The sequence below is a fragment of the Diceros bicornis genome, chromosome 10 (assembly GCF_020826845.1).
Source record: "Diceros bicornis minor isolate mBicDic1 chromosome 10, mDicBic1.mat.cur, whole genome shotgun sequence".
Classification (NCBI taxonomy): Eukaryota; Metazoa; Chordata; class Mammalia; order Perissodactyla; family Rhinocerotidae; genus Diceros; species Diceros bicornis.
The window spans coordinates 25,683,110-25,709,191 of NC_080749.1; the positions used below are offsets into that span (position 1 = coordinate 25,683,110).

At 34.1% G+C, this 26,082-nt stretch overlaps 1 protein-coding gene across 1 annotated transcript in view; it reads right to left on the reverse strand.

Annotated features, from left to right (window-relative positions):
- Window positions 1–26,082, reverse strand: part of LRP1B (LDL receptor related protein 1B) — a 1,024,768-nt gene that overhangs the window by 432,414 nt on the left and 566,272 nt on the right. Inside the window, exons 35-38 of the mRNA XM_058548897.1 lie at window positions 13,336–13,462; window positions 13,044–13,195; window positions 12,623–12,747; window positions 10,834–11,205 (exon numbers count right to left, since the gene is read on the reverse strand). Of these exons, the coding sequence (XP_058404880.1) occupies window positions 10,834–11,205; window positions 12,623–12,747; window positions 13,044–13,195; window positions 13,336–13,462 (776 nt within the window). The remainder of the gene's footprint in view (window positions 1–10,833; window positions 11,206–12,622; window positions 12,748–13,043; window positions 13,196–13,335; window positions 13,463–26,082) is intronic.

The following is a 26,082-nucleotide window of genomic DNA, read 5'->3' on the forward strand; positions in this document are numbered from 1 at the left end:
GCTTCGTTATACCTTTCCAATAGTTGCAATTATCTAAATAGGTAATCTGAAATTGCTTTAGTTAATAAATGTAAGATGAATAAAAGTCATTTCTTTATTTAATGAAATCTGAATAGTCGAACAGCTAAAATTCTTACATTTTGAGAATGAATGCCTGTATGATATATATATATCATATATATATTGCTTTGTATATGATATATACAAAGCAAATTAAAAATAAATACATTTTAAAAGCTGATAGTTTTTACCTTTGAAATTACAAAAAGAAAAAATTAACATAATCAAATGTACTATTAGGCATTCATAAAAGGATATGGAACTACTCTCTTTAAAGGAAAAGAAGAAGACATTTCCAGTGAAATATAACTGTAATTTAAAAGCAAGGCATATTGCCACTAGTTGTTACGAAAAAATAATCTAAAAGTACTATGAAATCATTAATTACATTTTCGGATTCTAATACACAAACATGAGAATGATATCTCAGTGTAACCTGTTGAAAATATCAAGGAGGATATGGGACAAAGGTCAATGTCCATAAACAAGGAAAAAGAGAGGAAGATAGGAGGCCACTACCATGTCATGCAACAAGTGCTGCTAATGCAATTCAAATTCTAAATATGCATATTTATGAGATTTGACCTATTTTAATATTTACAAGAGATTATCTTTAAAGTTATTTATTTTTATTTACTCTGTGAAATGTTTTAGATTTACAGAATAGTGGAATAATATAATGATTTAACAAATATTATTATTTTGCTATAAATGTCTCAAGTTTTTAAAAACAAACGTATTATAGATATAGTTGGAACCACATAGCCCTCTCAATATCATTTCTCTGTTACTCTCCAGAGAAAACAAAATGTTAATGTTGGTGGCTATGATTTTTTTTAAATGTTATTTACTTTTTATTTTGAGCTAATTTTAGACTTTTTATTTTGAGATAATGTTAGACTTACAGAAAAGTTTCAAAATTAATACAGAGAATTCACTTCTATTTCTAATGATAACATCTCACATCTCACATAACCATCACATAAGTATCAAAAAAGATCACGTGTACTAAGTTTTAAAAATATTACTGCATATGTTTTTATCCAAAAACAATACATAGCGTTGTGTAGGATATTTTTCAACATCATATGTCACATCAAACTAATATCATTTGGCAACAGTTTGGTGTGCTGTATTATTTTGTTTCAATCAAATCATATTTAAGCTAATAACTGTGGATAGATGTAGCACTAGGTTTTTTTTTAACAGTTGTGCAATATATCATTTTCTCTAAAAGTAGAATTGCCTAAATTTACTCTAAAAGTAGAAATTGCTAGATGAAAGGATATGTACCTTTTCAATATTTCAAAATATTGCAAAATGGCTCTCCAAAGTGGTTGTTCAAAATTGTCATTCTCACCAATAGTGTATTAAAGTTTTGGTTTCTGCACATTATCAAACTTTAAAAAAAATTTTGCCAAAGTTATGGGTGGAAAATGGCATCTCCTTGTTTGGGAATTTTCTTGATGATTGGTGAGGTTTAATACAGTTTAATATGATTATGTTTCCTTTTCTGGGAATTGCCTCCTGTCATAACATGCCTATATTTCGTATTAGTCTTCATTGTGATACATTTTAAACTCTAGTGGTAATCCTTTACTGCTTTTAGGAGACCCAAATACCTTTCGCTAGTGTTTGCTTTGCCTTTTAAATTTCTTTATATCGTCTGCTGCAAAGAGTTTTTAATTTCAATGAGGTAAAATATAACAGTTTCTGATATGTTTTGTATCTAATTTTTGACATATGTTCCTATCCTGAGTTCATAAAGACATTCTTCTACATTTTCTTTGATATTAAAAAAGAAAATCACATTTACGTCTTTAATGCATTTGGAACTTATTTTTGAGTACACTATGAGCTAGAGGTAGAATTTTGCTTTATTTCTTAGGTACAAATTGTATGAGCATAATTTATTAAATGCAGTTCATTATTTTTCTTCTGATCTGTAAAGCCAGCTTGGTAATGTATAACAAATTTACCTACAAGATGCGAATGCACAGATCTGCTTCTGAGCCCTCTGTTTTATTTAATTATCCTTTTGGTAACATCACATTGTTTTGATATTTATAGTTTTTAATAAGTAAAGATATTTGTCAAGGAAAGACTACAAATTTATATTTCTGCAAAATTACCTTAGCGATTGTTGGAATTTCGCTCTTCCGTGTGAATTTTAGGACCAGCATATGAAGTTTCACCAAAAAGTCATTTTGGCGCTTTGAAATGCATTCATCTTACAGATAATTTGGGGCATACTTCCATAGCTATGGAAATTGAGTTTTCCCATGATGAAAATGACATTTTCTCCCTTTATTTAAAGTCATCCTTTATGTCCACTAACATTTTGTAATTTGCTACATTAAGGTCTTGTGCATCCTTTGTTTTTATCGATAGTTGAAGAGGAGCTTTGTTTAATTGCATGTCTTAATTGGTTATTGAATGTAGGGACACCACTTGACCTTATTTTAAGCAACGTTTGTTCTTTTTTTTAAAAAAAAAACCCTTTGCTCTGGCTGGCTAAAATAAAACAGAATGAATCCTATAGAATAAGGATATTGTTTTGTAAAACTGAAACATGTATACTGAATCACAATGTAAAATGCAAAAATTTACTAAATACAAAATTTTAACATGGATTAGAGTCAAGTTCGAAGCCAGTGAGGTTTTTTTTCAGTGAGAATATGTAGATGTACCATCACTGACTTCGTATGTCTGAAACAAACTTGATTTCCCTTCATTTTGGATAAGAGTTTAGTCAACTATGGAATTATATATTTTCTTAGCAGTATGAAGATATTACTGATGAGAGATATTGCTGGTGAGAAGTCTGCTTAAATCCAATTGTCCTTCCTCTGTAGATGATCTGTCTATTCCTTCTGGTAGCATCTTAAGGTTTTCCCTTTTTAATGATTCTCTGAAGTTTTACTTTGACGGCTGACAATTTTATTACTCTTCTCAGCATTCAGAATGCATTTTCAACCTAAGGACCCATTTCTTCACTTCTAGTAAACTCCCTTATCTCTTTGCAGGTTACTTTTCTGTCCTTCCCTCTCTTCCTTGCCTTTTAACAGCATCTACTAGCTATAAGCATGGTGAACCTACCAGCTTATCCTCCAAGTTTCACAACTGCTCTCGTGTTTTTTGTGTTATTTTTCTCTAATTTACAGATTAATTCCTCATTAATTAATTAGCATCCTATTTGTGCATTCTAACTTTCACTAGTACAGCATAAACTTTATTCTATCAATTGGGATTTTTTTTTAATTATTATATTTTATATATCTTTTATTATAATGACCATACGTTTCATTTCCAAGATTTGTGGTTTTAATAGTTATTTTTTACTCATAATCTCAGGCTCTTTGATTTCACTATTTCTTGTCTTTTTAATAGGTATGTTTTCCTTTTTCTCTTTGATGAACCCCCCAAAATCTTGTAAAAGTCTACTTCAGATTGTTCTATTATTTTCATTTTCATTCGTTTCCTGATTGGTGTTTTTTTTGTGCGTGTGTGTGAGAAAGATTAGCCCCGAGCTGACATCTGTTGCCAATCTTCCTCTGTTTGCTGAGGAAGACTGGCCCTGGGCTGACATCCGTGCCCATCTTCCTTTACTTTATATGGGAAGTCGCCACAGCATGGCTTGACAAGCGGATCCCAACCTGTGAACCCCAGGTCGCCACACTGGAGTGGGCACACGTAACTGCTACACCACTGGGCCGGCCCCTGATTGGTGTTTTTTTTTTAGCTGTCTTTCTTAAAAATCCATGTATTGCAGAAATTGAATTGGCAGGCTCTCCTTGAGTAAACAGGTTATTTTTTTAACCTCTCTTCCTGCACTCTCTCCTTTCAGTTGGGTAGCTCCACAGTTCCCCTCATTTGGCCTCTGGGCCTTTACCAGCAGCCCTGTCTTTCATGATTCACTTGGGTTTTTGCTCCATAGGGCATATGAGAACTTGCAGAGCCATCAACCTGCAAAAGACTGGTGTCAGGGTTGGTCACAAGGCTGTTTCTGTAGGCTCTAAGCCTCTGGGGTAGTAACTTCTATCAATGTCCTGTTGGACATTGGCCCAGGCGGCAGATGGCAAAGCTGTCATTCAGCCTCGTTTTCCCGGTGGGGAAGCCTCACCCCCGTCCCTGGCTTAAGCAAGCTCTGTTTAGCTCTTGTTTCTCTATAGGATCCATAGCCTAGGGGCTCAGAAGTCTGATGTTTCAGCCATTCTCAATGCTTTGTATTTCTGTTCTGTTTATCATTCAAGGAAAATTTTATCTTTTTTGAAATTAGCAATCTCTTCTTAATTTTTATTTTTTTTAAAAAAATTATCAATCACTGCTATGTTTTTAAAACCAGAGACAGCCTTAAAGTGTAAATTTTCAACATTGTCTTGGACAGAGGTCTTGGCTTTTTATATACAAAAAGTAAACGATGGCGTTTTTCTCTTCCCATACTTTGAATTCCTGGAGGTTAGAAACAGGACTTTTTCATCTTTATTCACCCATCCCTGATAATCTATGGCACACTGTAAGCACTTGATACATATTTAACTGTATTCAATGACTCTTGTCATCCCATCTTTTAAAACATCAGAGCAAAAACTTCATTCTACATGAGTTGGGAAGATAGAGAAGAGAGCCTTCATCCTACACTTTTCCCATAGTCACGTATATGAAGAATCTAAGTCTGAATCTGATTTGCACAAGTATTTAGCCTTCTCTGATATCTTTCAATACTTAACCATACTTTCATGAATTTATTTTTTTGGTAACTGGTAACAGATGTAACAAATGAAATGTATTATTCCAGATTTATCAAAACAGAATACCAAGACAAAAATGAATTTTCCATCTTACTTGTGTTTATTTGTATGACAGTAACGCATTTGTTTTTTAGTGGGGGGTTGTTTTGTTTTGTTTGTCATGGTGCTTTTATTTTTCAGTCTGGCAAATCAAACCATAAATTCTACAAAACTTCAAGAGAAGATTGCAATGGTTAAACAAACTAGCAACTTCTTGGTGGGGGTGGGGGGTGGTTAAGAGAATATTTAGAAAAGTTCATGTAAATTATCAATGTAGACTAATCTTAATTAATTTTTAAATTCTATTCTGATGTTAGTACACTACCTCATGTCTGTAATTATTGTAATTATTTCTGATTGTTTAACTACTCTAATAGGTATTCTAAAAATAACTTAGGACAAAGATAATTGTCCTAAATAATCCACAAATGTGTCACAAATACAATAATATAAAGTTTTAAATTAAATAAAATTATGCTTATTTGTAAGTTCTTTACGTACTCTCTCTCACAAAATCTTCACAAATAATTTATGAGTTGGTTTCTCATTTTGTGGGTGAGGAAATTGACGGTATCACACAAGAAATAAATAGCAAACTGGGATGTGAATCCCAACTTGACTGATTCCAAACTCCTAGCCATTATGTTTCACTTCCCCTCTACACATGTGCATTAATACCTACAACACGAAAGTGTTATTGGTTTTTCTTGCTTTGATTTTGGATAGGAGGATTAGAATAGTTTCATTGTATGTATACTCTGATTAGTATGTTTTCAGTTTAATTTACCACTGTGGAAACATGATCTGTAATATTGCAACAATCTTCTATGGCATCTCTGCCTTCAGACATGATGGCCCTTAAACTTCGTCGAATATAACATAGCCAGAGTGATCTTCATAAAACAAAAATCCTATTATATATGGTACCTTACAACACTCTATTGTTTTCCTTTCACCTACTGAATAAAATCAAACTCCTTATCTTGGATATTAGGATGTCAATGTTTGTTGCAGCACTTTCACAATAGCCAAAATGTAGAAACAACCCAAGTGTCCATTAACAGATTAATGGATAGACAAAATGTGGCATATACATACAACAGAGTAATATTCAGCCATAAAAACAGGAAGGAACTGCTGACACACGCTACAACATAGGTGAACTTTGAAAACATTATGCTACGTGAAATAAGCCACACAGAAGGACAAATATTGTATGACTTCACTTACATGAAACATCTAGAATAGGTAAATACATAGAGAAAGAAAGTAGATTAAAAGCTACCAGGGGGGGCCAGCCTGGTGGCACAAGTGGTTAAGTGCACGCGCTCTGCTGCGGTGGCCTGGGGTTCACTGGTTCGGATCCTGGGCGTGCACTGATGCACTGCTTGTCAAGCCATGCTGTGGCGGAGTCCCATATAAAGTGGAGGAAGATGGGCACGGATGTTAGCCCAGGGCCAGTCTTCCTCAGCAAAAAAAAAACAGGAGGATTGGCAGATGTTAGCACAGGGCTGATCTCCTCACAGAAAAAAAAAAAAAAGCTACCAGGAGCTTCAGGGAGGGCGACTGGGGAGTAATTGCTTAAATAGTTTCTGTTTAAAGTGATAAAAATGTTTTGGAAAGAGATAGTAGTGATGGTTGCACAATATTGTGAATGTAATTAATGTCACTGAATCATACAATCAAAAATGGCAAATTTTATGTTTCATAAAAATTTTTTTACCTAATTTTAAAAATTAATAATACCCAAAACTATTGAGTTGTACATTTTTAATGGGTGAATTGTATAGTATGTAAATTATATCTCAATAAAAGTTTTTTTTAACGCTTCTTATCCTAGCAGACTAAATCCTTCAATATAGGACCCCTCCCTAGGACTCTAGCTTCACGTCACACCAGTTCATGCCATACAACCCATGTTCTAATCACACCAAATGACACGTGACTCCTTGTCTACCCTGTGCTTTTTCATGTCTTCATACTCAAAATTTTCTGAGCCCTTAGTCTAGGAAAGTAGTTTGCAATCTTTTTGATCTGAGGACTTTCACACTCTTCAAAATGATTGAGGACTCCAAAGAAATTTTGTGTGAGTTATGTCTATAGCTATTTACCATATTAGAAATTTAAACTGAAAAATTTGTTTTGTGTGTCTTTCTTTTAAAATAACAAAAATGAATTGATTGAATATTAATATAAATAACATCTTCCAAGAAAATATCCATATTTTTTAAATGAGAAAAAGAGCATTGTTTTATAATTTTACATATTTGTTTAATGTCTGGATTACTAGAAGACAGCTAGATTCTCACATCTACTTCATCCTATCTGTTGTGCTGTTTTACTTGAAGTAAGTGAAGAAAATTCAGTCTCATACAGCTATGAAGCTGGAAAAGGGAGGAGTGTTTTAACAGCCCTTTCAGATAATTCTGGATATTCTTTCATACCACGCCAACATATGACAAGTGGTAGTTACTTAAAGGTTAGCTTCAATGTGAAATCAGAAACCATAGTGATGAACTTTTCATACTCTATTACATTAAAATTCATTGGTCTACCTTGCATTTTGAATGGATCATTTCCTCACGCATGAATTTATCATGTCATTTGGAAAATAGTGGTTCTTTAAGTTATGCATATCTTCCAAATGTAGACACATTTCATTATGCAATACCCAAAAAAATCACAATAGTAATATTACCACCCATCTCATCAGAAAAGCCTTTAAATGTTGAGAAGCTATCAAGCATACTATGCTAGATATGAGTCTTCCAAAATTCTCATTTTTACTTGAAAGCTTGATTTTCATTATTTGCAACACAAACTGTAGGTCATTTCACTCATAGTGACATACTCATTGTATTCAGTCTTTAGAAAATGTTTGCCACACACCTAGGTTTGAATAACAAGTTTGTCCGTTCCTCTTTCTTTCAAATGGTGTTCCTTAAGAGAAGCATGAACTCAAATAATCACACAAATACATGGTTTCCTTCAGGCAACCATTGCACTTCAAAACACTACAGAATTGCCTTATGTGTATTTCATCACACAGAATATTAAAGAGATGTGTACGGAAAGATCAAAATTTAATAAAATTAAATTTTTTTACTCTTTCTTCAATGACGTTCTTAAGTGAAACCGGCTTTTTTTTTTCCTGCTATTAAGTGGCAGTGAAAAATACAATAACTACTAGTACAGTTTGGTGCCACTGCCTTGATTAGAGCTCAGTTGCCAGCAATTTAGCCACGACTGCTTTTGTATCATCAGTGCAAATGTCAACACAGTGAAAAGGTAATTACCTGGTATTATTATGAAAATAGTTTTGATCTCTTAGACTCCTTGCACTTGGATTGGGGATCCCAAGGGAACTACACTTGAGGACTACAATCTAGAATTATTCTTCCTCCTCTTCTCCTCTTCCACCTGGCCCAATCAACTGACAGATTCCTATTGATTCTTTAAATTTCCTCAACTCAGCTCAGTGGCATCTTCCACCCTTCCCCAGGCAGATTTTTTATTCTCTAAGGCCTTTAGTAGCGAGCCCCAGCGGTCTAGTGGTTAAGATTCAGCACTCTCACCACCGGCTGGGGTTTGTTTCCCAGTCAGGAAACCACACCACCTGCCTGTTGGTCGTCATACTGTGCCAGCTGCGTGTTGCTGTGATGTTGAAAGCTATGCCACTGGTATTTCAAATACTAGCAGGGTCACCCATGGTGGGCAGGTTTCAGTGGAGCTTCCAGACGAAGACAGAGTAGGAAGAAGGACATAGCCACCCACTTCAGAAAAAATTGGCCATGAAAACCATATGAATAGCAGCAGAGCGTTGTCTGATATAGCGCCAGAAGATGAGAGGATGGTGCCAAAAGACCAGGCAGGGTTTCGCTCTGTTGAACACAGGATCTCTAGGAGTCAGAATGGACTCAATGACACTAAGGACAAAGGCGTTTAGTATCTTGTGGATTCTATTGAATTTCAATATTTGTTTACTTGTAGTTTTCTTCTTAAATTGTGGCTTCTAAAGGTCTATGGACTCATATTCATCTTTATATCCAGTGTGCCTGACAAAGAATCTGGAGCACATAAAAGGAATGAATAAGTTAAGGAATACATTGTGGATACCATGTGAGCATTTCCAACTCTGAATTGTATTAGAATAGGAAAATGAAGGACCGAAGAGTGTTATAGTGTAAATTTCATAGAGATACACCCAAAGAATCAACAAATCTCAAATATGTCTCAACTCTATATTCAGTACAGTTATAGTTGCATTTTCACACACACACACACACACACACACACACACAGGGAAGCCAACATGGCAGGTGGTGAAATATACAAATTGATATAAAATTATCAATAAGTATGTTAACCTAGAGAATAAAGAAATGAGAATGTGTATTTGCAAAGGAAATGCCTGAACTGATTTGGAAAAGCAGAGTAGGATTTGAATAAGCAAAGAGGATTGTGAAGGATATTAAATGTTGAAAGTACAAAATGAACAGTGGCAGGCATAGCACGGGATGACAATGTACAATATGAAGTTTGACCTAAAAATATGTATTCTTTTATGTAGGTAAACATATGAGTAGATGCTGGATCTCACTAGTTATCAGGTAAATATAAGTTGACTTTTTTTACATATTAGTCATAAGCTAATAAAAATTATAAAAATCATTGTTGGCAAAAGTATGGGGAAATAGGCCTATTCATAGATAGTTGATGAAAATGTAAATTAATATGGTCTTTTTGGAGAGAAATTTGACTAGCTGTAAAAAATAAACACTGATCGAGTTTGCAATTTTATTTCTAGGACTCTACGCTAAAGATATACTCACATGTGTGAATAAACATATTTATATGCACAAATTTTCATTGTGACATTGTAGGTAATGATGAGACACCAGAAAGAACCTAAATGCTTACCAATAAGAAAATGGTTAAATAAATTAATTTATCTTTAGTATAGAATTAGGTACATTAGTATAATTAGTATAGAACTATTCAAAAGAATAAGATAGAGCCTTATATACTGAAATGAAAGCTTCTGAAGATATATGGTAAGTGAAAAAGAAGCAGTTGAATAATGCATATAGAATCATTCCAATATTGTAATTACAAATGACATACACACATACACAAAGGAAATTCTAGGGGCATGACAGCTGCCAATTATGGGTAAGTAAATGGAATTGATGCTGCAGTGATGAGGCAGAAATTTCATTTTTAAATCCATATTACTTGAACATTTTAAAATAAATGTATATATTATTTTGCCATTTAAAAAGTAACAAAAAAGATTGACCTCAGTGTAGTGAAATTGGAAAAGTGGGAAATACATGGAAATCACACAGAGATAAAGAAAAGAGGGAAGTTGTATGAGGAATATGAAGATAGTTCTTGTAAAAGTTGGATGACAAGAAAGAGGTTTCTCTGAATTATGTGGATAATCCATACAACATTATGTTTGAATGATTATGTCCCATAAAATATTAAAAATATTTTAAAATATTAGATCATTTCTTTAATAACACTTTCTCATCAAGACTGTTTTATATATATATTTATATACACACACAAAAATAATCTCTGATATTTGTTTGAGAAAATATAATTAATTGAATGTAACTAGACAGATATTCTTAAAGATATAATTTCATCCACTGGAAGAAAATAAAATCAGCATAGCTTTATACTGAAAAATTATTTTCCATGCATTTAATACACTTATTTATAGGAAACAATATGAAGGGATATAGTGAAAGTTCCGTGATTAGAAGCTAATAATCACAATATACATGCCGTACATGCTAGCAGTTAATTGCTGTTTTGACTTTTGGGGGGGTCAGTTGATATAGTTGCATTTATTCTTTCAATATAAACTCTAGGAAAATGTAATTGCTTCATGCAATTACCACTCTAATTTCTCTACTAACCCAAATGATAGTCATTTCCACCAAACTATTTAAAAATAAATTGTTGTACTTACTTTCAACAATTACTTGTCTGTCTTCCCAGTTATCTTTAATAAGTTGTATATTTCCAAAGTGTGCATCACTGTAAAAGATTCGGTTGGTACCTTTTCTGCTTTGATTATAGTCAAAAGCCAAGGCTATGACATTCTGGAAATAATGTGGATTCTCATATGGCCTTATTGGTGAATTTAAATTGGTTTCATCAGAAAGATGTATACTTTTTAATATTGTTCTCCCTGAATACAACAAATAGCCTTCATGCCTTAGGCACGTAACTCCATCCTTTGCCAAATATCCATGGGCACAAGCGCAAGTTCTCCGGGAATTTCCTCGATAAAGACAGAGTTGCTGACATCCACCATTGTCCTTGGCACAAACATTGGTCCCTGAGGAGAAAAAAAAGATACACATACACACACAAACGTATGCTTGTGTTTTTTCTTCTGTTTTTCAAATAGTTTTTTTTCTTACAGAAATATTAAAAATTTAATGTTGAATATTCTGAATTTTTACTCAGTTTTTAGACTGGTCAGTAAAATAAACACTATAAAGTACTGATTTTTTTAACCACACCAGTTTAAAATCTTGGATTTCTTATTTCAAAGATCATATCCTTCTGCTTTCTTCATCATCCAAATAAAAGCATTAAAAATTTCCCTTAATCAGACAGTTAAGTGTGTAACTCTTTTTTGAAACTTGATACTGAGATTACAATAGGTTTTACGTATTGTAATCTTTGGCACAACTAACTGATTCACTCAAAATATGAACTGAATTCACCAAAAAAATATACACTACTTTAAACTCTGTGTCTATGAAGGATGTAAGGTATCAAAGAAATTTATAGCTCCAATGTGCCTAACATCCTAAGTACATAAGTTTTTTACTCCAGTTTTGAGTGAAGATGTAATATGATATTAAGATTTCTCCATCAGGCTAATTCTCCTCTATGAATCCATCATCATCTCCAAAATTATTATATCTTCCTTTGATGTCAAGAAAATTAATTATAATTTATTTTAATGGACATTATTTCAATGGAGGTAAAATTTTTTAAAAATATCCAAATCACTGTCATATCAATTTCAAAATACACATTTTAAGGAAGTGATGACTTTGGACATATTTCACGCTAACAGCAACTGATTAAGGGAGCCATAATCACTTTATATTTTCAAATACAATCCAAAACAAACATTTTAGCTGCTTTTTACTCTCTAATATCCTAATTGTCCTTTGTATTTTTCATTGAATATGTATGTTTACCAAGTTTTTCCATATTACTTGGCCCAAACCTATACTCAAAACATGCCAGGTATATAACATGTTTATATACACGCACTATTCTAGGCAAAAATATCTATGTGTGAACTATTATATAGTCATTGCATTAGTACTCTATGATTTTTGTGGGAAATGAGATGTAAAAAAAGTAGGGTTTTGAGGTTTTGGACTCACATAAGAATTACTCCCTAACTTAAGTTTTATAAATGTTAAAAAATAAAATAAGAGAGGGGCCTGCCCAGCGGTGTAGTGGTTAAGTTCATGTGCTTGGCTTTGGTGGCCCGAGGTTCACAGGTTTGGATCCCAGGCGTGGACTTATGCACCGCTCATCAAGCCATGCTGTGGCGGCATCCCATATATAAAATAGAGGAAAATGGGCACAGATGTTAGCTCAAGGCCAATCTTCCTCAGCAAAAAGAGGAAGATTGGCAACGGATGTTAGCTCATGGCCAACCTCCTTCACCAAAAAAAAAGAGAAAGAAATAGCATAAAATGTATTTATTATATAGGAATGCTGACCTTTCTCTCTTACTCGGTTAAAGATTTTAACCTCCTTTAGGTTGACTCCAAGGCCCGTTCTCATGGTTACGGTTTCTGTGGCATCATTCTTGTGGCCCCTTCTGATGGACCCGTTGGCATGTGCTCTGCCAAGAAGATGAACATACATGATCAACAATCTTTAACTAATTCAAATCAAGCCAGTTATTTAAGCTGAAGATGACAGATGGCCTAGCAGAAGGGCAAGAAATCAACTTTTGTCTGTGACATTGAAACAGTTGAACCTGGAAGAGCAAGAGTGACTGCCTTTGCTGTGGAAATCACATAGCTTTGTGGGATCCTTTTAGTGACCTTGCTAAGGAATGGCTAATCCTACAAGGGTAAAGCAGCTGGCACTGAAATAACATTTGGAGACTCAAAAACTTATGAAAAAATAAATTACCTGTCAGACCAGTAGATGTAAGCCCCGAAGACCGCAACGGAAAACATATCCACATTGCTCCCTGACAGCACCATCTCGCGGTTCCCTCCAGTCTCAAGGTCGATTCTTTCTATCTTGTCTGTACGAGCATCACACCAGTACAATTTATTTTCCTAAAGATCAATTGAAAAGTAATATTACAAGCTCTTTTGATTAAGTGTTTTATTAAGAAAATAAGAAAGCACTAAAAGTGGACTAATGAAAGTTGGCAGTTAATGCACTTTAAATGCTTAAAGAAAAAAATCCAACAGACCTCATAGTCAATGGAGATGCCATTCGGCCATGCTATTCCCATGCTTACAAGGACAACCTTCTCTGAGCCATCTAAGCGAGTCTTTCCAATGCAGGGCATCTGCCCCCATTCAGTCCAGAACAAGTAGCTGAAATTAAATTGTTGATTTATAGAAATATGCAGATAAACACAAAAAGATTTATTATTAATAATAACAGCAGTAACATTCATACTAACAGAACAAAACTAATACATTTTAGAAATCAATATACATGTGTGATTGTTTGCAATAAAATAATTTTTTATTGTAAAAAGTGTTTAACCATTCATAGAAATGATGAGGGTGGATTCCAAATCCTACCAAAATACCTTTTGTACATGCTGCTACCTGTCTGAAATGCTCTTGTCCAACCTGCTTGCCTAATTTGCTCCTGTTTTTCATATCTCAAACATCATGCCTTTCAAGAAGCCTTCTGTATTCTCTCTGATTATTGCACCATGTACTCTGCTTCATAGCATGGATTAGAGTAGCAAATTTACACTTATATTTCTTTACAATGGTATTTTTTATTAATATTTTTTGCCCCCAGCAGACTGTAAGATCAATGAGAACAGTGATCTTTTCTCTCTTTTTTTTTTGTTGTGAGGAAGATCGGCCCTGATCTAATATCTGCCAATCCTCCTCTTTTTCTTGAGGAAGACTGGCCGTGGGCTAACATCCATGCCCATCTTCCTCTACTCTATATGGGACGCCGCCACAGCATGGCTTGACAAGCGGTGCGTCTGGTGCGCGCCCAGGATCCGAACCAGCGAACCTGGGCCGCTGCAGCGGAGCGCGCACACTTAACCGCTTGCGCCACTGGGCTGGCCCTGTTCTTTTTTCTTTTTTATTCACTATTACACCAACAGCACTAGGTAATTAGAATTTGTTTTTTAAATAAAAATTAGTTGTAGGTAAATATTTAATTTGTGAATGTACACATGAATGCATTATAACTTTCATTTCTGTCCAGTTAGACTGCTAAATGTAACTATTCTCAACTGAATTTTACAAATTATCTTGTGAAGCCATCTTAAAACACAGATTTATACAAAAGCAAACATTCTTATATTAGTAATCTCGTAATACAAAATGTAACGTGGAAGGACTGTGGAAGAACATGAAATACATAAAGAAAATCCACAGTATGCTGAAATAAAACAACATGTCAAAAAATGAAATGTAGAAAAACAGAAGGTATATAATCCATACTTTCTTTCACTCCTTCATTCAACAAATACAATGTTTACATTACAAAACACAAATCCATGCTTTCAGATAAATAAGATCCATTCTTTGAAGTTATATCCATTGAAGTTTTTCTTCAACAGTCAGACAACAGCAATGACAAAAGTTCGGAAAAATATGGCAATCATTGATTCATTCAGGCAAAAATGAGTGTGTATTCTGTGCATATTTGAATACATATATATGATTGATCATACACGAGAAAGTGAGACTGCATATAGAAAAAATCAAAGATCTACATTCATATTTTGTATTCACTCAATAGAGTTCTTTATCCACGAAAAAAGATATTTACACTACATAAAAATATATGTACTTCTTTATGCATATTGTTTTGATTTATTTTAAAATTTGACTTTTTTCCCCTAAAAATGCTGTATAAAATAAATGCATTGGACTTTTACAATCAGATAAAAAAGAGGTGTGTTTAGAATCCCAAGTATATTAATCTTGAAGAAAGTTTCATTCAGATTTACAAGCTCTATAAATCAGAAAGGGAAAACTTCGTAGCCAGATATCCAACTAATATTTTATTGGTTAGATCTAGGTTGAAGTAGGCATGAAAAAAATCTATACTTGTATTAAAGTTAAACTTTAAGGGAGACTCTCATTGTACTAAAAATAATGATTTAACTGGGAGGTAAAATTTGTTGCTCCATTTAACTTTTTAAGGGCAAATTTCAGCCTTAATAATGATCTTAAAATGACTAGTCAGTCATTATGTTAAACGGCAGGAGATTTTACACTGTGAAGGAGGCATTTCGAGAGCCAGGACGGACATGTGCTTACTTATTCCATCTGATTCTTGTCATCTACTTTTAACATACTCCAGAGTTCAAATATGGAAGGAATGGTGTATAATATACCTTTTATTTAATAGTAATCTGCTTTGAATGCACTAAATGAGTAATAAAAATATTATTTTGAGTGAGTAGACTGAATTAGCCGTTTACAATATTTAGTCCTAAATCTCACAGCTACAGAAATTGTGGCTCAGAAAGTTAATGATCCAGTCACATGGCTGAAAGGGTCCAAGCCAGGAACTATACTCAGGCTTCACTAACTCAGGCCTGTACTGTTTTCTCTAAGTGTCTACCAAATGTAAATATAATACAACAATATAATAATGTTAGATCAAATGTTATTTTTCCCTGGGTATAAGGAGTATAACAAAGATCTCCATACTTAAAAACACAAAACAAAACTTGACAAAGGTCTTAGTATTGAGAAAAGTCTCTCCCTTTCTTTTTTTCCCAGGTAGTCCCTACTCATTTTAAATTTGCAGTGCTTCCATGCAGGAGGCTGGGATGAATGGCAATAAAACTAGGGATAGAAATTATTCAAAATAAAACTGTCTTGAATACAGATTTTACTCAAATTTTCAGTAGTGATTTGATAAACTATCATAATATATGAAGCCACATCTGACTGCAGAAATCATTTTTACGGTTAAATAATTTATTAACTTAATAAACTAAAAGATTCTACACCTACCAAAATTAAGCAACATTTTATGAATGTCAGGCAAAGAATAATTTATTTGGTTCTTAAACTGAAATTGAAAGCAAAGAATTGAATAGAATTAGCACCTTGAACACCTTCAGGGATTATAAACCAAATGTACAGAACGAACAGTCTGAGAATATAAAACTGCAGGGAGAAACTTATGAATAACTTAAGATAGTAATTTACATAGATGTACTTGAGATATCTTTAGTGAACATAGATTCTTCATATCTAAACATGATCTTTAGCAATGAGGAGAAATGAAAATCCTTGTCACTGGTTTCTGAGACTCCACGGAAATTAAGATTGAGTGATGTGATGTCATTACATATTGATGTTGTCCCCATTTGAGTTCAAATTATGCTGTAGTGAACTATTTTTTTGGATTGTATGATATAGTCAAGAAAATTGCCTTTAGAGTATTAGCTTGGTAAGTCTAGTCCTGAAAATACTTCTCAAGTCTATCCCAGACCCAGAAATTTTCAAAATTGTCAAAATCAAATGCTATGTTGTATAATCGAATTTTCTCTGGATAATAATTTGTCCCAAACTGAAAAGTCCCTTATTTACAGAGGCTTGCATTTACAGAATTTAAAAACTTAAAATTTAAAAAAGGACATTCAAAAGTGGTTTGAAGGATTAGAGGAATATCATCAGAAATCATCATAACACGAATATCCCTATTGTCTTAATTAGACACAGAAGTTCTTGGCAGGAAAATGTGCAATGAATACATATCATGAGTTAATTCCAATTAATTATTGATATTTGGACAATAAGTAAAAGGCTTCATTTTGCAGCATTGGCGTTCTCAAAGGCCTAGCATACACTTACTGGTCCCCAAAAGTTTATTGAATTTATCATACGACAATTGTACTGATGTCAAAATTAGTTTACACACAAGTATACTTATAAAGGAAAAGAAATGTTTTTCTGTCACAATTAGCTAGATTCAAGTTGAAAAAGATACATTCAAAGTATTATAAATGTCCTTGAATAATTTCAAAGAAATGTTTTTGAGAAATAAAGCTAACACGGAAACAAATCCTTGACTTTGGTGAGGGAAAGGTAAAGGAGTGTAGGGAAGAAAGAAATTAATAAGTCTAAATTGTTAAAAAAGAAAACAGTATTAAATGTGATTCTTTTATTTTAGATATATGAACAATAGTGAAAAGCAACTAATTTGAATCATTTTCTTTGAATTTAAGATTCTCTTCTTTGACTGCTAAACTGTTTCCCTTGAGTATAGATCTGGATTGCAATTTTTACAATAAACTCACCATTTCTTCCCATTTCTATGCCTTCTCTAAGATAGCACGATTTAGATACTTTATCACATATGCTAAAGAAAACCTGAGATACGCAAATATTTCCACACTGGCACAAAAGTGAAGATCATGTAATTCTCTTATATAGGTAGTTGCCTTGGCTGAGAAGACAATCAGGAATGTGACTGTGCTCTCTGCTAGATTGGAGGTCAACAGTGTGTTACTATATCTGCAAAAATAAACAAAACAAAAAAACCCCAAAACCCTACACAGTAACAATAGTAGCTAGCTTTTATGTGAGCATGAGCTTTTATTTGACAAAAATTGCTTGTACTTTTCAATCTTAGCAGTTTCACTAGAATCGCTTAAAACGCATACTAATTGAACACCTTGTAGGCCAACACATCAATGTCTCCATCATCAGGGCATAAGCAAAATAATAGTATTGTAAAAGTTTGAATACATTTCACAAATACATGAATAGGCATCCTTCATCCCATATGAGGAATATGGTGCAATGGAGACCCTTCTCTACTCCTGTGAGGGCTTCTTCACATTTCCTTTTTCTTCATTTATGTGCAGTTTTGTTGAGAAAGATTACATGCCAATCCTAAAACACTTTTCAAATCCTAAATGTGTTACCATTGCTTAGAGGTTCCTGTAACATAGAAAGAACTCAACCACAGATAGCAGAACACTCTGCTAATAGGAAGAGAGTCTAGAGACAGCATAACCTTGAACACTACTTTAAAATTTTTTTTTTTTGTCAGTGATTTAGTCAGTGATTCTCAAACGTATTCTTTCACTGCAGTCATGCACTCATTCAAAACATATTAATTAGGTACCTATTATGTGCTAGGAGTTGATGATAAGAAATAAATTGGACTTAGTGACCCTCATGAAGCTCACTGTTTAACGGTAGAGGCAAATGGGTAAATAAATAACTACCTGAGAAAAATGCTAACAGAAATACTTAAAACTTTCTAGTTGTAAGTCTCTATAAGTCGTGAAAGTAGGAGTTTTAACATTGAAAATGCTGAAATGCTGTGATGAGAGAAGTTGTCATTCTCATAAACAACTTCAGAAATGAACTTTTCTTTTGAGCGAAAATAAAGATACAGGCCATCTGGGTTGTTCTCTCTTTCTATTTAAGCTTAAAAAAATGTTTTTAAGTTATCATTGTTCTATAGGTCTCACTGTGGTTTCTATTATTCTTAACCTCTACATTAGATTCCTTTTTGATTCACTGCTTTGTGATATTGAGTAATTATATAAAACAATTATTATGTGTATGTCCAGCCAACACCAGAGAAGTATGGAGGAAAATTCTTCACAAAGAAAGACTTCTTTGGCATCTGTAATCCCATAGTACATTAGGCTTATCAGCCTATATTATATTTAGTTTCTTATTTTATTTATGTATTTACACCCCACCTCATTGCCTATCCTTTCATTTTAATAAACACATACATATACATGCACATATACATATATGATATTAGTTTGCTATTTACGTGTTTAACAATGATTTTCTTGAGTGAACGGTCCACCTTTTATTCATTTTTGATATCTTCAATATATAATATTGGATGTTTCCCTACAATCCATGAACTTTTCTATGAAAATATTTAACACCCAGACTCCTTCCTAGTGCTCATGAGCTGATTTAGAATTCTTAAAATATTATACAGAAAATTTTTAATTTGTTTCAAGACCCCCATCCTATCAGTCATATCCAACCTACCCTGGATATTCCACACTGAAAGAAACTGAGGCAATTTCTATAGGCAAATAGAGAAAGAAATCTTTCAAACTTCTCTTTTACCATTTTATGGCAATTTTATGGGTCAGATCCCCTTAAGAAATTAGGGAAAGGGCACACATTTGTGCGTGGCTATTCTCTGGTTTGGTGGTCTGGGCCAGGGGGTCCCCCTTGCCGTGGGAGTGGCATGACCTCTCTGGTTTTTCTTTCTCCTCCACCAAGCACATAGCTGCAATGATAGCCCAGGACATCTTGATCACTTCTAGTACTTCTTCCCTCCTTTTAGTGGGAGAGGTAAGATCCAATACTCATGTTTAGAGGTTAAGCTTATGGTAAAAGACTAGTTAAGACCTAACTAGCTTTGAAAGAAGGGTGTCTGCAGTAGAATTTTTGAGAAAATTCCTAGTGAAAAATAGTGTGACAGTTTTCCTTCATTTGTCATTATACTTTGTTCTTATGCCTCTCTCAGAGATCCGTAGAGAAAGACGGCTGTGATTTGGGGCATGAGTGCTGTATTCCTGAGTTACTTGACCATCAGGTATCTTAATATTATATACTAGCACTCCAATTCCATTATTTCTATTGAAAATCAAATTTAATTCCATTTCTGTTTTTTATGTGTCACCTTGCCTTAAGATGAAAAACATACTCTAGGAGATGGTGTTAAACTATGCTATACTCTTGCTATCTCAACAGATGTTAAGCTGTCATCCAAGACTTTCTGTATATTGTTGACCATATTCTAAAATCATTCAAAGACCATTTGACAATATATGCTTGTCGAACACCAAGATCCTATATCAAACCGAATCTTTGCCATGGAAAGAAACACTATTCAATAAGTTACTTATGGTCATAAAAATATAAAGCTAAATTAAGACAGGCAATGTGCATCCTTGGTGCCTAAAAAGAAAAAAAAACCACAGAGTATTTGCACTTCACTTAGAGATCATAACCATGAGGTTAACCAACATTTTTGGTATCATACTGTGACTTCGCTTTTTTGTTCTAAGTAGAAGATGACTTTTGAGCATAAAGAAAATTATTCCATTTCAGTTTTTTAAAAGAAAGTGATGCCTTACCAAAAAAAGTCAATGGAGGGGAAAAACTGATTTTTCAAGCTGAACTAAATTCATACGTGCTTTCTATTTTGCATTTGGCTACATTTTAAAAGACTTCAAGTCTCCATTGTTCTAAAACAGGCTTCATGCCCACTTTTCAAGGCACATTTATATCTTGGATTCAGCTAATTTCCTCCATTATGGTTCACCTTTTCCCTTGGCAATCCCACCTGCCATATTTTAACTTCAAACAGAATATTAAAATGCTGTACTTTATTCCTATGATATGAATGACACTTAAATGTTTACGTAATATTACTTGGACATCAATGTTTGAATAACTTTTACTTGGACATCAATGTTTGAATAACTTTTACATAGGCTGGTCATTTTTAAGGCTTTTATTCCCCTCTGAACTCAAGTCAGTAAATCTGTGGATAACATATAGGGAGACAGATATCACTAATATTTCCAAGCAGTAATAAACATTTCCTGAAAATAAGCTTAACATTTAAAAATGGCATTAATTCTTAACTATGAATCTTGAAAAATATCTATCCATGTGACTTAATTAAAATTTAAGAAATGTTTTTAAGAAGTGAGGGTATAGAGGCAAATAATATTCAAAATATTGCTACATATGTCAAAGATTTTTTGTTTTCTGGGATAAAATGTAAATCTTATTTTGGCGGCTCAAAATTAAGAAATCAAAAATATTTACTGAGATCCTCCAGGTGAGTCAGTGCTGAGCTCATAGTTGCAATAGACAGAAGTGGAAAATCTAAGAGACATCTGGAGAAAAGAGATGACAGATAGAAATAGGCGGTAAAAAACTCCAGAAAACCTAAAGTAAGTTTCAATCTTATCAGGACAAAAGAACCGTGATAACACAAAAAGAGATGCCATGATTAGGAAAGGAAATCAGTACACAAGAGGTAGGAGGATATGTTCAATTTCAGTGACAGTTGGACATTCAAACAAATAATTTCTAAAGGATCTTGGAAATATAAGTAAAGGGATGAAGATGAGATTTGGGAGTAAGGTAGCGATTAAAGTCCAAAACATGAAAATAAGTTTAAAGGATAAATATAGCAAGAGAGAATGGCATACAAAGCCTTAAACGAGGAGAAAGAAGTTCAGAGGAGATAAACAACGCTCAGAGGAGATATACAGAGGGGGTCAGAGAGAACAAGAAAACTCAGAATTAGAGAACGTAACAGAGAATAAATTCTTGAGTGGATAATCAATGGAGGAAAATGTCAAGGAGAAGGCAAATGGTGTGAAACCTGAAGAAAAAAAATCTCTGGATTTGGCTATGGATAAATTTGGAAATTTCTAGAAAGAATAGAAGCTGAAAACCCATTTTGGAAGTTTAGTGAAGAGGCAATGTGTAGAGGCCTCTATTCTAAGAAGTTGGGAAGTAAACATGCAGAGAGAAAAAAGACGCTGGCAATTTTTTTCAAATAAGAGAGATCTGAGCCTATTTGAAAGCAAAGGGAAAGACTGCATTGAAAGGTAAAAATTAAAGATGATAGAATAGAAAAGAATAGTTATTGCATGAGATGCCTGAGGAAATACATGCCATTGTGTCCAGAATAAAAGTGATGCAGATTTAAGGAAGAAAGAAAACTTTCTCTGAGGTTGTACTCACTTATTTCAAAACATTCACAGTATGAATTCACACATTCTATTTTCCCATACCACCACATCATCACTTCATGTCACAATTAACCACCAAATTTATTTAATTGCTTTACTACTCACTGACATTTTCTCCCTCCACTGCTAACACACTTAGGGACTTTATGACTCATGTTGATGATCTGTGAACATCCCAGCTCACAGTTTCTGATCTTTATCTGTTCCAGGAAATGACATCTCTCTTTTGCCTCTGCTTTACATAAGCAAGGCTACAAACTAATTTTAATTAACACATGAAAATGATCTATTTCCAATTTCACCAATTCTGAAATCATCTTCTCCTAATTTATAGAGTTGTCTGGGTCATTCCTGCCTGCTGAACCTTCACTCTTTACTCTTACCCTGGTCTCCTGCTCTTGGTTTCCCTCCATTCCATAACTAGCTTCTAGATCTCACCTCCTGACTGGCAACTCCTGGTTACTCCATTACAATTGCCAGCTTGAATCTGTCACCTCCTACTCCCTTTTTGGCTTATTTTTTCATTTTTTTGCTACTGCCCAAGTTGCCGAGCATTATTACTCAAGGTCATATAAATATTTTAATTAGATTCTAGAAATCTATTCCAGCTGGACTCATGTTGCTTGAAATCTTTTTATTCATATTGTATTTTATTCCTTTCTATTCACCTTTCTATTCATAGTTTCAGCAAAACTTACCTATTCATTTAAAGCTGCTAACCTTACTCATTGACTGTGACCTATGAGTTTCTTCAAGTTTACTAATTTTAACCTCTAAAATATAGTCTATTGCCATATTCTGTTTCTTCTTTCACTTCATCTCCAAAAGTAGAAGAGGAAGAGAACCTCTGCTAATTTGATCCTCTCATTTAAATTTACCTTATTTGATCCTCCCAAGAATCCAAAAGGATATAGACATTTGAGATCAAGATATTTCAAAAGATTTCAAAGTTAGGAAATATTCAAGCTGGGGTTCCAAACTGTAGTAGACACTGTTGGTATTCCACTTAGACACCCTCAGATCCTGCTTACTATTTCTATGTATTCCAGTGGCCGGCCTCTGTGTCCTTTGCCTCTAACAGCTCACATAGGTGACTTTCTTCAGAGGACAGCCTCTAGAATCACTTCCTTCACAAGTAGTACTGAAAGCCAGAAATCTTGGGAGTGTATGTCTCCCCAGAGTGTATTACTCTTACCCAATGAATGATTGGGTGAGTCTAAAAGCCGAGCTACCTTGCTTTGAAGTGAGCTTTATACTCCCGAGTCCTCAAGGAAACAGTCTGAGGCCTGGACTTTGCTCATAGCTGAACCTTTACTTGGTCTCTTCCTCTTTCCTATCCTGTTTCTCTCACTTCCTGATTTGAATTCTCACTCCAGATTCCATTTCTGAGATGTAAGACACAAATCTTGTCTGTCTGCTTTCTGTCCCCTGTTCTTCCTGCTCCATTCTATTGCTTCTTCCTTGCCAAGTTTCCTCCTACACTCCCTGGAATTTGTCTCCTTTTCACGTGCATTTTCACCCTCTTCCTTCCTGCCAGTTTCTTCTCTTATGCCTATGAATATGTGCAGTACCCCCTGACTTCCATACGAAGAAAAACTTCCTCCATACCCTACTATCTTCTCAACATACCTTCTATATTTTCCTCTTTCCCTTTATTATCCAAGTTTTTGTCACTGTACTCTAAGAATGCTAGCTCCACTTTCTAGTTATTTTTCACTTATTAATTCTTTATATTTGGCTTCTGCTCTTACCAATCTCCTGAAATTGATAATAATTAACAGTATCATCCTGATCAATTATATGTTCTCTTTTCTGCTTTTATCCTTCTAATCTCTTTATTGCTGGCCCACTCTTTTTCCTAAAACTCTCTTCCCTTGATTTCCATGCTACACTAACTTTCTGAGGACTTAAAATGGCTGTTTTTCTCTCTTTTGATTTATTGTTGATTTCCTTTTTTTCCTCTTAATCATTTCATCCCCTAACTGTAAATATTCTTCATTTTTGTCCTTATACTTCTTTTTTCTGTACTGTTTCTTAGCTAAACTCATCCGCTACCATGTTTTTTTCTAGAGTCTAAACTCTGGTGGAACAAGTAGGAAATGACTTTGTATTTATCCAACTCATGATTCCATTTATGTTCCATTGAATATCTCTTCTCTAGAATTTGCTATCTCAGGAAAATCCATGACTTTCAAGACTATTTTAAAGAACAGAATCATATTGTTAGGATTAATTTTCAGGCATAAAAGACTAGATCTGTTTAAATCCAAACTTAAATCTCATATCTATTTTAAAATACTCTTCCCTCTCTCCAACTTTGACCTGACTCCCCCTGGCTTGAAATCTTGCAGCAAGAAGGTGACACAATTTTTATATTTACTGCTCTTTTCTATTTATTTTAGTCTCCCCTGACATATTTGCCTCTAGCTCTCTCCATTACTTGGCTTGAGGGCAGAGAAAGGACCCCACCCCCTCCATATTACTCTCATTGGGATGATAAATAACCATTTCTAAGAATCCCCCAATTTAAAGAATGCTACAACTTCAATAAACTCTCATCACGCTTCTGATCTGCTTATGTGGGTTGTCTGAGGCCAAGAGGAAGCTTAGGAGAGAGGCTCCAGGACCAGTTTGGATTTCAGTTGGTAAACAAAAAGGCGTCATCATGGTAATTTCTTTAAAATGTGAGGGACCCTATTGCCTATTTTATGACCCCAACTTATCTTCCAGCTACATCATCTACTCTTCTCCACGTGGACCTCATGTACTAATACTCTTGCCAATGGCCTTTGCTTTGCCATTACCAATCTTGGATTATTCTATTTCTTCCTCATATAATATATTCCCACTCCATCTCAGAAGCCTTTCTCCTTCAAGTCCCCTCTATAAAGCCCCTACTAACCACCACCATTGTTGCTACGACCCTCACTTTTACTACCTTCTCTAATTATATGCTATTTCTTTTTTCTTAAAACTCAATGTAACTTTATAATGGTCTTATTGAAACTATTACTTTAACGTGAGATTTAGATATGAGCTTCAAGCTTGAGTTATATCAGTCTCGTCTTTTTATGCCTGAAAACGAGTCTTACTTTGCAATACGAGACTATTCTTTTAACTGAAATTTTGTTAAATTTCCAGTTTAAACAAAGCTCATTGTGAACAGAAGCAATATCTTATTTATACCATCATACTTCACAGTGCCCACAAGTGTCTTTCACATAGCAAGCAGGTCTGTTTTGTCAAGATATGCTGAATTGAAGGCTGAGGAGGAGATGGAGATGTCCTGATACCACGTGGTTCATTATTGAGTGCACAGCATGCTATAAATGTTCAGTGAATAAACTGAAAAGAAGCGGAGTATATGTGGGTTCCTTTGCCTGATGTTCTCAATCATCCTAGAGAGAATTAGGTATAGTTATATGCTAAGAAGGCTGTGGATATATAAAAGATACTTAAGAAAAAAAGGTCTAGAATAACAACTTGAGAGTGTATAATAGGTTTCAATAAGAAATGAAAAACAAAACTACAGAGCGACAAGTAGCAGCAAGAGGTCTGTTAAATTGAACTGCACGAATCTATGATAGGCTAGGCACAAGAGGCTCTCTACAATACAAATGAAGTGTTGGACTTATTACAAATATGAAGGGAAGAAATTCTTTACTAGAAACAAACCCATTTCCTCTGTATCTATGGAATTTCATAACATTTGAATTATATGTATTACTTCCATTAGAATAATTATTCACAGTCCAGCAATTGATCAAATTTTCTCTACTGAGGCTATAATGATTTATTGTTCGATTATAAATTATAATTTAAAAAGAGATTTTTAAAATACTGTCACATTGGAAGAGGATACTTTTATTTTCAAGTTTATGGGTATGATGCAGACACATTCAATTGAGTTTTGTGTTTTATTCTTAGAATTAAACAAAATTACACCCTCCCTTCCAAGTCTTAATATGTAGTGGCATGAGTCCGTGGGCATACAGTGGTAGGCAAGAGGTTGCACAGGGGAAAGTCAGACCCAATTCAAAATTTTTTTGTAAACCTCCTCTCCTAATTTTTTTCAGCATCTTCTCATTATTGTTTAGTCTCTCTTTCACTTACAGTTCCAACTTGTAAGTTTTAAATTTTTGTTATAATTTTTTCCTGAAACTGTTAAAATTATTTTCTTATATGCTTGATATTTTTGCTTATTAATTTCTATAATGCTTAACA